Source organism: Galeopterus variegatus, unplaced genomic scaffold, assembly GCF_000696425.1.
Source record: "Galeopterus variegatus unplaced genomic scaffold, G_variegatus-3.0.2 Scaffold2777, whole genome shotgun sequence".
In the NCBI taxonomy this organism is placed as follows: domain Eukaryota; kingdom Metazoa; phylum Chordata; class Mammalia; order Dermoptera; family Cynocephalidae; genus Galeopterus; species Galeopterus variegatus.
In genome coordinates this window covers 126,055-140,183 of record NW_007728888.1, presented here as the reverse complement: position 1 = coordinate 140,183, position 14,129 = coordinate 126,055, and the positions used below count along the sequence as shown (strand labels likewise).

At 35.7% G+C, this 14,129-nt stretch overlaps 1 protein-coding gene across 1 annotated transcript in view; it reads left to right on the top strand.

Annotated features, from left to right (window-relative positions):
- Positions 1-1,887: 1,887 nt before the first annotated feature.
- The window catches only part of LOC103598905 (pre-B-cell leukemia transcription factor 3), a 56,934-nt gene continuing 44,692 nt past the window's right edge, over positions 1,888-14,129 (top strand). The window contains exon 1 of the mRNA XM_008582966.1: positions 1,888-2,124. Within this exon, the coding sequence (XP_008581188.1) occupies positions 1,933-2,124 (192 nt within the window). The 5' untranslated portion in view covers positions 1,888-1,932. The remainder of the gene's footprint in view (positions 2,125-14,129) is intronic.

Genomic DNA, 14,129 nt, shown 5'->3' with positions numbered 1-14,129 from the left:
TTGTCTAAAATGGAAAAAAACCTTAAGGAACTCCTAAACATATAATATAAAATGAAACAGGACCCAAAGTACAAGATAAGTACTCGGTAAGCCTTCGCTGCATGCCAAATGCACAAAAAAATTTGGTATGTGAACTACAAGTATGTCCAGGCCATGAGATTTCAACATTTTAACAAAGAACTAGAAAGGAAAATCAAAGATGTTATAACCAATATGTGTCAGTTCTAGAAAAATATTAGGCAGTTTCTTCTAGTTCTAGAAGAAATACCAAGCACATCTCTATCATTAATTATGAGCAATATTTGAAAACAGATTTTACCTTATAAGAGAATTTTTGTTTTCCTGAATGAATTTATTGTCTTTTACTATATTGTAGTTTTCAAACCTTTATTTATTTGCTTCTCAACAGGCAACAGATATAATTTTAAATTATGGTACGTTAGTTTTATTATCCAGTTCAAATTATTCTGAACTATGTTTTTAAATGAAAGTGATAGATTTAAAGTATTTGGGGGGAAGAAATTAAAGTTGTGCATTTTAGTTAAGCCAACCAAGAGCTCTATCACACTGTGGGTGTAATTCAGGACATTTAGGAATAAAATCTGTTCTTAAAAGAATTGATGGTAGTTTTAGGTTAGCATATAAAATCACAGAGCTGGTGATCAGTTGAGTACTTGGCAGCTTATAGATGTTGCTGTCATGTAAGTTACACTAAACAGAGAGTGTGCACCATTGTGGATAAACAACAACAGGCACAGAAGCAAAAGGCAGAATCCAAATGCAAACATACAAGATGCCAACTTCCTCTCCCTTCCCCAAGAAACCTTGTAACTAGTGTGGGGAATCTGCTTTTAAACAGATTTACAGAGGTTAATTGAGCTGGGATATTTTAGATTACGTTACACATTAATGAAAATGCTGATTTTGAACTGTCATGACTCCAGTGCTTTTTATACCATGATAATTATTTTAAAACTTTGTCTTCTGTGTTGTTGAAAACATCTTGGCAGAAAGCCTGTGTGACCTGATTAAACCTATGAATTGTCAGCTGTGATCTATAGTACTCAGAAGAGGTTGCTGACTGGGCATCACTTAGGAAGTTCCTGATTTAAAAGCAAAATTAGATTGAGACTACTCTGCCCAGCACTGTATTGCCATGTCAGTGGCACATTTTTAATACTTTGTTTAGTATCCTGGTTTTGAAGTTTGTAGGCAATTTACTTAACAGCATTCATTTTGGTATTCAGATCCCCATACCAGCCAGCTACCAAAAAACAAAACAAAAAAACCATTTGTTTAATAATATATATATTTAAATATAGCTAATTACCATATAATATATGTATTTCTCTTCTGAAATTACATGATGGGAAAGCCCATATAATCCTGTTTATTTTCTAATTTTTGGTTATTGCTTGTGAATTAATCATTTTATGTGAATTTTAATTCTGTTCCTCCAGCTATACAGAGAGACAGAATAACCACCTTTTGATGAGTTTGTTTTATATCTCTGGGATTATTTTCTTACTTTCTTAAAACCCCCAATTTTTTGGTCCCTTCTCATTTTATGCTTAAATCATCTAAATCTGCAAAGGCTAGATGGTTAGAATATTCCTAGAAGCCAGGGTTACCTTTTTCTAAAGATCCAATCTGGGATAAATTGAGGGGGGAGATATTAAAAATTCTAGGATGCATGTAAATGTTATCTTAAAAATAATTTTCATGCTTATTCAAGCTTATTGATCGATGTCAACAATGAAGTTTTCGACATGAATTGTAGTACACTGATGTTGTTTGGTATTTTCTCAAATAAACAAAATACTCACACTGTTTGTCCTCTGTTTCTCGCTTCTTCTCTCTCTGTCTCTCTCTTTCCTTGAAGGTCTCAGCATCAGAGGAGCCCAGGAGGAGGACCCTCCCGATCCCCAGCTAATGAGACTGGACAATATGCTTTTGGCAGAAGGGGTTTCAGGTCCTGAGAAAGGTGGGGGATCGGCGGCAGCAGCTGCAGCCGCGGCAGCCTCTGGAGGTTCTTCAGATAACTCTATTGAACACTCAGATTACAGAGCCAAATTGACCCAGATCAGACAAATCTATCACACAGAACTGGAGAAATATGAACAGGTCAGCAGCCGCCACTCTCATAGTCCTGCACAAACCCTCTATTGCTCTTCTGTTAGACCTTGCTAACCAATTCTGAGGGCTGTGAGGGGTAGGTGTTAACACAAGGAGCAAAATAAATAAGGTCAATGCAAAAATCCAAGTGAATTAATGAATTCATGAAATGAAGACCCTTCGAGATTTCGGGGGTAAAACTAAACCTATGTTATCCCATCTACTTGTTTTAGTTTTATTCATTCCTCACATTCATGTGCCTTTACTACCATACCTTCAGCCATTCTTCCCCTCCAAGCTCACCATTTGGTGCTCTTCAGAGCTCTGTACAATTAACATTTATGCACTGGCCTTGTTCATGAGCTTTAAAACTTTTAAAGGGAATTGGTGCATAGTAAGCTTTTACCTTCTATGCTGTGAGCTCCAGAATCCTCCTAGGAATTAATTCTTATGGATCGTGGAGCAAGCTAACTGCACAAAGTAAGCAGGTTCTTGCCTGTCTCTTTTGAGGATAAGATCTCCCAGGATAATTATGGGTACCCCAGGACAGGGGATACAAGCATTGCATGTTAAATTCCTGATTAGAAAGAGAATATGGATTAAAAACCCTGTTTTCAGCAATTATATTAACCATACTTTATTGAATCTAAGATATCTTTGATTTGAAGCTGCATCATTGTTTTATGTACCACCAAGAAAAAATTAACACTGCCAATTTAACTATAACGTGTTATTGACTGGAAAATGCTTCCAAACTTAAGAGGTGTTAAAATGTGAGGAAACATTAGTGAGTCTTATATTCAATGTACTAAGGTAAAATGTTGATAGTTCATTTAAAACATCCTTTAGTAGTTAGTTTAAGGCTAAAAAACTGCTTAGTTTGAGGAATTCTCATTTGATAAGAATTCTCAAGGTAATAAAAATGTTAAGGAACTTTTGAGTGTACACAAAAATAAAGGGATTAGTATTAGATTGAATCCTGTGAAATTGCCTTGTTTTGGGGTCAAAAACAGTTGAATATTTCATAGGGTTTCACCTAAAATTAAGAGTCCACTAGATACCCATCACTCAGATAAACAATTATCAATATTTTGCCAATCTTATTTTGTCTCCCCACCTCCCTTTTTTGTTGGAGAATTTTAAAGCAAGTCTTAGACATCATGTAAATTCACCCATAAATATTTTTGTGTAGGCGCAGGTACTTTTTAAAGTATGTATACTTTAGTGTGAAGTGAGGAATGTGGTGAGGTTTTTTTTTTTTTTAAGATTATCTTTTTAGAGCAGTTTTAGGTTCACAGCAAATTTGAGAGGAAGCTATGGAGGTTTTCCATCTAGCCCCTGCCCCAACACATGCAAGCCTCCCCCATTATCAGCATCCCACACCAGAGTGGTACATTTGGTACAGCTGATGAACCTACATTGACACATCATTATCACCCAAAGTCGGTAGTTTACATTAGGATTTATTCTTGGTGTTGTGTATTCTGTGGATTTAGACAAATACATAATGACATGTATCCACCATTATAGGTTCATCATACATGGTATTTTCACTGCCCTAAAGATCCTCTGTGTTATTCATCCCTGTCTCCCACCATCTCTCCCTCCCCACTAGTCCCTGGCAACCCTGGTCAGTTTTAGTACTAATTTTTCTTCTAATTTCCCTATACAGTTTCAGTTGTATACACTTATATTATTTTTTTCTCCATTGCTTTTTTTAATATTCTGGATATGATGATATTAAAGAAATGTTGAATTCTGTCCCAGAGGTGAGTGTGTTTTGAGGGAGGATAGAAAGATTTATGTAGTTTTATGTTAAAATGCAATGTAAATTAATATTATAAGATTTTTTTTTCCTGAATGGGACTTTCTGGCATCTAAAACTATATCTCCAGTCTCATTTGTAGGAATAACTTTTGATGGAAAATGTGCAAATAAGAATTTTGGAAAAATTACCTTGTGTATATACATGAAAAAAGTTCAGCTTTCTGATTTGACATAAAAATAATTGAGAGTAAACAAAATAAGTCATCATTGAAAAGGTTGCCTTGAGCATAAACAGTAGGAGATAGTTCCAAATTGTAATATAATCCTAATTGCATAACTTTATGTTAAATACATCTATACATATATACTAGGTAAATGCCACCAGTCACCTTGCATGGAGGTGACTGGTGGCATATATAGTAGGGGCAAAGATGTATATAGTATTAGGGGCCAAATGGTCGACTCTTTTGGCCAAGGAGTGAAGGTCATTCCTTGCTATCTCCTGAGTAGTTTCTTTACACCTGCCTCTTGCTTTCTCCATATGGTCTTGTTGGAAGTTGAGTGAAGCTGGTATCAGTCAATGGCAAGGTCCTCATCCTCCTGAGCCTCATTGTTTTAGAAAAGCCCTAGAAAATTCCTGTGAGATTTTTAGTAACCTTAATCCCAGCTAATAACAGAATCAAATCACCAGGTTTTTTGTTTTGTTTTTTCTTTAAAAATACACATGTACATACAAATTCATGAATTAATCTACAGTATGGCGTGTTTTGTTAAATATCACATTGGGAAATAATGATTTTAAAGTGTGATCATGAATCTTGTTTCTGGATGTAGTCAGTAGCCTAATATCCATTTAACTTTATATTTCCTCTCATTTTTAACTTTCAGAAGGAAAAATATCAATACATGAAATCTATGCAGTATTCTGGACAAATAAATAGATGGGATATGATGACTAATTGGCAGATTCAGCAGAATTTTAATTTACAGATTTTCTCCCATAGGTTCTGAATTGTTTTAGAAATGATGAAGCAATATTTAATCCTCTTGAGTTGTCTTTGGGGCTGGCTGCCTTTTATAGCTCTTCTATCTGTAGTTCTTCTAAGTTATTAGGATCAGTAAGTTTTAACACAAAACAGTCAACTTTTCCTTTCAATTCTTTAGGGTACAAGGGCTTTACCTGAGAATTACCTTTTAGAGATATGCTTTGGTGTCACTAGAAAGGCTAAACAAAGCTATGTGAGGTGAAGGGGTGGTATTTCCAAAATAGCTGGTATTGTAATTTCCATTTCATAGATGAGAAAATGAGACTCAGAGAGGTTAAATGATTTATCCAATGTCACACATCTACTTAGTGTCAGAATCAGGCATTGAAACCAGTTTCTGACAGTATGCCTTCCTTTTCCTTTGAATTATGCTGCCACCCATGTAGAACTGGAAAATAATTTAGGTATATTCTAGTTTTCTTCAGTTGGCCCATGTTGGATTGCATTTGAAATGGGAACAGAGCAGATAGAAAAACAACTACAGTTGACCCTTGAACAACATGGCAGTTAGAGGCGCTGACCTTCTGCACAGTTGAAAATTCATGTACAATTTTTGACTCCCCCAAAACTTTACTAATGGCCTGCTGTTGACTGGAAGCCTTACCAATAACAGTCAATTAACACAATTTTGTATGTTATATGTATTACATACTGTATTCTTACAATAAAGTAAGCTTGAGAGAGGAAAAAAAGCTAGAGAAAAGAAATCTCCAAAATTTTCCAATATATTTATTGAAAATCTACATATAAATGGACCCATGCAGCTCAAACTCATGTTGTTCAAGGGTCAACTGTATTTTTAATCACTTTTCAGAAATTATATTTTTCCTCCTAAAAGTGAACATGGGTACTCTGAGTGACAGAAAGCTCTGAGTGAATTGAAAGAACATGTGTGTTGACACAGGCTTTGTCAGAAAATTGTTTTGAGTCTCTTACTAAAAGAAATAAACTACATTGAAATCTCAGAGTTATTCACTCTTCTGTGTTTTGCAGTGAAGCTGTAATGAAAATGTATCTGAAGCCTACTTAGATTTAGATTGCCATAAAATTAACAAACACCACCACTGTAGTAAATTAAAGTACCTTATAAGCACAGCCACATTTATAAAGCTAAGCAGACTAAAGCTATAGTTTGAGCAAAATTAAATCCAAGAATGAAAATGTATCTGAAGCCTACTTAGATTTAGATTGCCATAAAATTAACAAACACCACCAATGTAGTAAATTAAAGTACCTTATAAGCACAGCCACATTTATAAAGCTAAGCAGACTAAAGCTATAGTTTGAGCAAAATTAAATCCAAGCTGCAAGGCTCAGCTTTATGTGTGTATTTTAGGGATGGTATTGTCTTTAAAATCCTTTCTTCCCCCCCTCCCCCAGAAAGTATTCTTCGACATATGTCTCTTATTTTATAGGCTCAGATTTAATGATTCTTGATAACCATCTAAATTCACTCATAAACATTTTTGAAACTTTAAGTGAGGAATATATATTAGAGTAAGGTTATGAATATTATTACCACCCAAAGGGAAACAAATCTATTTCACTTTTCTCTTATTGACTCTGGCACCCAGCAAGAATATGGTAATTTTCCAGAGCTTGCAGCCAACTGTCTTATAATACTTTATCTTGGGTGCATTGCCTCGCTGTTTAGCTGAGAGACGAAACTGGTTGCTTCTCTTGCTTCTTGTTCATTAGCTAAAAGTTTTGAAAAGTTCCTTTCAAATATATTCTTATGATTAAAGGCCCAACTATTTTTTTTTTCCTTTCTTTTGTCTTTTTTACTGACCGGTAACGGGATCGCAACCCTTGGTGTCGCGCCTGTACCGGGGACCGGCAACGGGATCGCAACCCTCAGTGTCGCGCCCGCACCGCGCTCAGCCAGTGAGCGGGAACTGGTCTCCACATGGGATCCGAACCCTCGGCGGGAGTGCCGCCGCGCTCCCAAGCGGCGCACTCTCCAGTGCGCCACCGGAAAGGCCCAACTATTACAATAGGTGAATTCCTAATGAACTTAAGCCAAAGGTCATAGGAAGCCTTGTTTTTAAGAATGGAAAGCCTTCAAATTGAAGTGGTCTTTCTTGGTTCCTCCACCTCTCTACCAAGAAGAAATGGACATGCTGGTTTTTGCAGATGAGATTTGACTTCAAGGTTTGTTCTCAGTTAAAAAGGAGAAGATACATCATGCTCTATGCAGCTCTCCCACTTTGCTTGTACCAGAAGAAATGCTTGTACACAGGCAATTCACTTCATAATTTACAGCTGCTATAATACAGATGACATATTGAAAGCTATCTACTATAATTATACTGAAATACATTTTTTGCTGAAGGCAAAAGTGTTGTAAGGGTCCTAACCCTTCCCAGGCATCTGGGAACCTACCTTCTGAGTTCACAGATGTCTTTTGAATTCACCCCAAATCAGGCAAAGCACTGGAACCAAGCATATGCACTGAATGTGCTCAAGACCAATCAGGTACCATTTAGTAGAGGATTTAACCGATTGCAGGGGACTGCTGGGGGAATGGAGAATGAGTGCAGGCTCAAAACCACTGTAAAGGCATGTTCTTGCACTTTTTGAGAATCTCTACATTATGTGCTTACATTTGCTGGCAAAATTGCCTTTGCTTGTAAAGAAATTTTATTTTATTTTATTTATTTATTTATTTTTTCCTTTTTGTCTTTTTTTCGTGTCCGGCAACGGATTGCAACCCTCAGTGTCGCGCCCGTACCGGACTGGGACCGGCAACGGGATCGCAACCCTCGGTGCTGCACCCGCACCTCGCTCAGCCAGTGAGCGGGAACTGGTCTGTATGTGGGATCCGAACCCTCGGCGGGAGTGCCGCTGCGCTCCGAAGCGGCGCACTGTAGCAGTGCGCCCCCGGGCCGGCCCCAGAAATTTTATTTTTTTTAGATTAGAAGGCACTGATGTTATCATACCAGAGCCTGCAAACTCCTAATTCCATTTTGCTATTTCTCCTCAATAGTTAAGCAGGATAGACAAAAAGATACTACCTGAGGTAAGCTTTCTATTTTATGTTCCTAAGCAAGGCTTTGTCATTCACTGCTCCAAGGGAAGAATTTTACTTCTTGTTGGCTTTCATGACAGGGCTTTTTCTTGGCTGGAAGGAGTGTTTGATTGTTCCCTTCTTTTCCTACAAGTTACTGGTTTATTGGCTCTGTGTACCAATTGATCTATGACCACAAACTTGATTAATAGAATGGATTATAAGAATACTTTTTTTTCCTCCCAACTTCTTTGGAAGCAGTGTTTGTATTTATTCAGACAAAGAGAAAACAGAACTATATTAGGTAATCAGAGTATGGACTTGCTTGCAGAATAATGACACAAAAAATATATGAATTTCATAAAATTGCCATTTTTGTTGTAAATAATAACTGACATTTATTGAATATTAATTGTGTTCCAGACTCTATGCAAAGAACTTAACATAAATTATATAATATAATCCGTATAAAACCCTCATGATTCTGCTATTGTGAATGGGAGCTCTCATACTATTTTGTAGAGTGATAGCTGCCCTGATTTATGAATTGTGATTAAAAGCCAATTAGATCTTTCCCTTAAAAAAAAAAAATCAACCAACCAAACAAAAAACCGTCATGAAATAGACTCCTAAACCATGGAATCAGGTAAGAAGTGTTGAGGTATGACAAATCCTTCACCTTTCTGGCTGTTCTTTAGGCATATTGATCTCATTCTAGTTGGCTTAGAAAGAATCATTCAGTGTCGACTTTTATCCTAAAACAAGAATTTGTTGATTTCGTAAGCATTCAGTAAATACAAAATCTATAGTATTAGACCAGAGTTGCTTGCAAGGTTATGAAGACATGAAGAAAATGGTTGGAATGCAAATTTGAGGGGCGTCTGCTTATAGTAGAGGTTTAGGTTTATTCTTTCTGTCAAAAGTGGAGTTTAGAATAGGGGCTATTATGATCTGTTGCCGACAATCGACTTCTCTAAACGGTTACAAAAGACCAATTCAGTTGTTAAATCTGATCACTGAACTATTATAAAACTTCTTCTAAAATCAGTGCTTGCCCACTGTCTGATTTTACAGTTTTACATTAAGTGACATAAACTTAAAAGGGCAAGAAACGGATCGAATCTTGAATCCACAACTGAAAACATCATCACAAAATTGAAAAAACACTGAGAACTTTAGTTTTGTGTGTAAACCAAATATGTATGGATATAAAGGGGGAAATTTTATTAGTCCCCCCAAAATATCATTAAGACATTATCAACTGGCCAGCTGCAAAAAACCCAAGAAAACAAAAAAAACACTACCAAGAATCCAAATACTTCGAAACCTCAATTATTACTTAGTTTGGATTTTTAAGGAGAAAGGCTCATAATAGTTTGAAAATATTTTTATCAGATTAACTATGTTATTGCAATATGTTTTAAAATCCTAGATAGTTTTCAACAGATTAAAAGAAAAAGAGGTTTCTGCCAATATTCCAACCAGAAAATTCAAGGAATCAACATCCCCATTTTCTAAATATTCTAATTAACTGAGGTGTGTTTGCATTTATATTATGGACATTGACCAGAAAATCCTTAGCTGACAATTTCACTTGGAAAAACAATAAGGCAGTGAAAAATTTCTCCAAATGCCTATTTTAATAAGTTTGTAGGTATGATGGAGGATATGATAGATGTCTGAAGTGAGCATTCTAAATTATAAACAGCATTGATGCTAGTATGTGGTTGGGTGGCCCTTCCAAACAACTCCGGAATCATTTGACCGTTGTCACTGCATTTATATGTTTTTAAAAAATGTATACCTTATAAGGAGTAGGAGATGAGTCAGTACTGTGCTCTGCTCTGAAACAGATGATGCTGTTAAGAGGCTGTAATTTACTTTCAGTGGTATCAATGAAAAAAATCACTTTGCCTAAAGTATATGCATCTTTCTTAAGGGTGTACCCAGATTTTAATTATCTAAGTGTAAATACTTAACGAATTTTACTTAGAGTAATGAGCTAAAGTGCACACTACATAAATGAGATGTTCTAATTAATCATGTATGAACTACTGGTTTAAAGAAAAGCTATGTGAATTCTGTGAATGTTGGGCTATTGCCAAATTGCTAATCAGCATTTGTATTCATAGATGACTTTATTTAATAAATTGTGAGATTTTCAGCAACTGTTTTAGGAAATTATGAGTTTTTAGGTGCAGGAACTTGTTTGCTTTTAACCCTTTTTTTCTCATATGAGATTTGAACTGCTTCTTGGAAATCATAGACAAATATCTATTCTAGAGAGATTAAAATCCAGCCATACAAAAACTAAGAGAGCTCATATCTCAGGTATCACTTACATAGGAGTCTTGAATTATTTACTAAGACATACGCCCTGTCATAGATGTATGATACCATAACATGAGCTAGGTTTCTAGGAATTAGCAATGTTATCTGTGCAAATTAGAAATGCTTCTGTTGGGCCGGCCTGTGGCTCACTCGGTAGAGTGCGGTGCTGATAACACCAAGGCCATGGGTTCGGATCCTATATAGGGATGGCCGGTTTGCTCACTGGCTGAGCGTGGTGCTGACAACACTAGGCCAAGGGTTGAGATCCCCTTTCCGGTCATTTTTTAAAAAAAAAAAAAAAAAAAGACTAGCAAAAAATACACGCGATGCGGTGCTGATAACACCAAGGCCATGGGTTCGGATCCTATATAGGGATGGCCGGTTTGCTCACTGGCTGAGCGTGGTGCTGACAACACCAGGCCAAGGGTTGAGATCCCCTTACCGGTCATCTTTTTTTTAAAAAAAAAAAAAAAGAAATGCTTCTGTACTCCAGTATAGCAGTTCTTGAACTTTCCAGTTTTAGGACTTATATTCTTAAAAATTAGTGGAGGTCCCCCTAAAAGCTTTTGTTTGGTGGCTTATATCTGTCAATATTTATTATAATAGAAATTAAAACTAGAAAAATTAAAATATTTATTAATTAATTTAAAAATAACAAGCTGTTAGTACCCAAATAACTTTAAAAAAAAAAAAAAAAAAACATCATTTTTTCCGAAAAACCTCAAAATTTAGTGAGAACAATGGCATTGCTTTTACATTTTTGCAAAACTCTTTAATGTTGGGCTTAGTATAAGCCCGTTTGATTCCATGTCTTCTTCTGCAGTCAATCTGTTGTCATATGGTTGAGGTATATGAAAACATCTGGCATCACACAGATATGTTATTGGAAAAGAGAGGAGTAAATTAATAGCCTTTTCAGGTAATTGTGGGTATTCTTATTTGGTATTACTCCAAAACTTGACAAATCGTAGTTTTATAAAGGCTAGTTGCAATGTGAAATCTGAAACCATGTCATTAACTTTTTATGCTCTTTTCCTCTAAAATCTGTTGGTCTAGTTTATACTTTGAATGGATCTTCTACCTATGCATATTTTTGTAACATAATACATTGATCACTTGAAAAGTATTGGATCACTGAATTACATGTATCTTCCAAATGTTGACACATTTCATTATATAATGTCAAAATATCATATTCACTAATATCAACACTGAACCAATCAGAAAGTCTCCTGGGAAACTGTTAAGTTCACAATGGTGGATGCAAGTTTTCCAAACTTCTAATTTTCACTTGAAATCTCAAATTTTATCATTGGTACACATTCTGTCAACAGTTTTCCTCAATGTGACAGGCCCACTTGGTTCATTTTTGAGAAAATATCTGCCAAATACCCAACTCCAAATAACCATAATTATCAATTTCGTTTTCAAGTAAAAATGGTATTCCATGAAAAAAGTGACTTCAGCTCACAAGTTAACCATACAAGTGCTTTTTCTCAAGACAGTTGCACTTCCATATGCAGTAGAAGTGCCTTTTGTGTGCTTCCCATTTTGTCATGCAGAATATTGAAGACATACTCAAAGGCTGAGATGCAATAAGATGAATACTTTCTCTTGCTTTATCAAGGATGTTCCTAAGTGAAACTGGCTTTTATTGTGTGTTTGTGTGACTGCATGGTAGTGAAGAATAAAAAGTATATATAAAAGGTTACCTAGAATAGCATTTCCCAAAGAGTTTTTTCTGAGCACATTGATCTCAAGTTGCTCTAGAGCTGTGCTATTCAATGCGTTAGCCACCAGCCATATGTAGTTAGTGAGCACTTGAAGTCTGGCTACTCTGAAGTGAGATGTAGAATAACGTACTGGACTTCAAAGAGTACCAAAAGAAGAGAATGAAATACTTCATTAACAGTTTTTTTTAAAAACATTGATTACATGTTGAAATATTGATATTTTTTGTATGTTTGGTTAAAAAAATATATTGTTAAAATTAATTCTGCCTGATTCTTTTTATTTTTTTTTAAATGTGGCTACGGGAGAATTAAAAGTTTTCATATGTGGTCCAAAATATGTTTTTATTGGATAGCACTGCTTTAGAGATAAGAGGTTTTGTGGCAAAAATTATTTGGTAAAAGTTGGGTACACTGTTTCTCCTTGAAGATTTATTATGGATATTGGTGTAGAAATACTGAAGAATCCTGTTTAAAAAAAAAGAAAGTCTTAAAATTTTGGTTAACTCAGCAGTTCCCAAACACCTCCTTAGGGAAAGTTCAAGAAAAAAATATGTATGTATATTTCTTAACAGGGCGACCACTTGTCTTCATTTGGCATAAGATATTTTAAGTTTACAATATAGTGGGGAAAATCTTAAATTTACTTTTTAGAATTTTTTTTGCCTTAAAGGTAGAAGAACTTCTGGTTTTAGTCTACAAATTTTCTTAATGTTTTACTGTGTCATAAGCTAAGACAATAATTATTACCCTTTTATAGTTATAGACTGTCTGAGAATCTGAAAAGAAAAACAAGAAATCTCCGCAGATTCTCCCCTCAGAAATACATGTATGCACAATAAGTTGTATAGGATTTCAGGGGGTCATAGACATTCTAAACCTATCCATTGACTGCAGGCTAAGAATTCTTCACTTATGGTTCAGGGATAATGAATTTATGGATATTAACCAATATTTACTCTCACTTTTGAATTATAGCATAAAAGGCCACCAATCTGAAGATGTTTATTGGATGCCTGTTGTATGTATTGCACAATTCTACACTCTGAAGAATCCCATAAGTATAATGTAGGGTCACTACTCATAAGGAATTTAAAATTTCTTAAGACTTAAAACTTTTTAAAAAAACTTTAAATGGTAAGCAAGACTCATCTTACCTCACCTTAGAAATATTTATAGAAAAGCTCTGTAAAAGCTTACAGTAAGTGAAACACCCAGTGTACTTGAAAGGTTAGTTCTCTAATGAGCAGTTAGAAAAACCATCATGTGTTATTTGTGAGCAATGCTTAGGATATCTGCAGGGAAGTGGACATCATTACAGCTTCAAAATGTGTCTTACCTTCATCAATGATCGTTCTGTCTGCTCGCCCTACCAGGGGCATTTGTGCAGTGAGACACAGAATCTCTCGTTCTGCCTTCTTTAAGGAAAATGCCAGTAGACGTTCTTTTTATTCCGGAGTATCAACTGATGATTCATTTACCAATGCAGTACCGGATTTCAGTGTAGGCCCAGTTACATGGTTTTGTAGATCTAAAAGAATGTAGGTGAATTGAAAGAGACAGCATCTGAGGATTATTAACTAAAAGTTTGAGACCCAAGTCTGATCCATATTTTTCTGCTGCCCCTCCCCTGAAGAGTTGAACTGTTTTACAGGAGTGGCTTATATCCGATAAGGGCCTGCACTACCACTTAATCATACTAGGTCATCTGAGTGCTTGGCATACAAGGCCCTTTATGTGCTCGCTCAAACTCAAGTCCCCTCTTCTTCCCTACATATTCATTTCTACTAGCCATTCTCTGAACTTGCTACATATTGTTTCTAGGGATCTTCTTGTGCCTGGAATTCCTCCTGGCTTCCATCATTATCCACTTTTCAAAGACTTGTACCCATTCTTTAAAGCCCAAACATCACTTTTACCCTGAAAACTCCAGATGAGAATACTCCCTCCTTGGAACTTATGAAGCACTTTATTAATATCTTCCTATTAGACATTGTACTGACTGCCTTGTGTGAGAGTTTTTTATAAATTTTATCTCACTGAAAGCCAGTTCTACATCTTTCTCATTTCTGTGTACCTTACAGCATTTAGAAGAGTTTGAACTTTGTAGTCTTTCAGTAAACATTGTTGAAT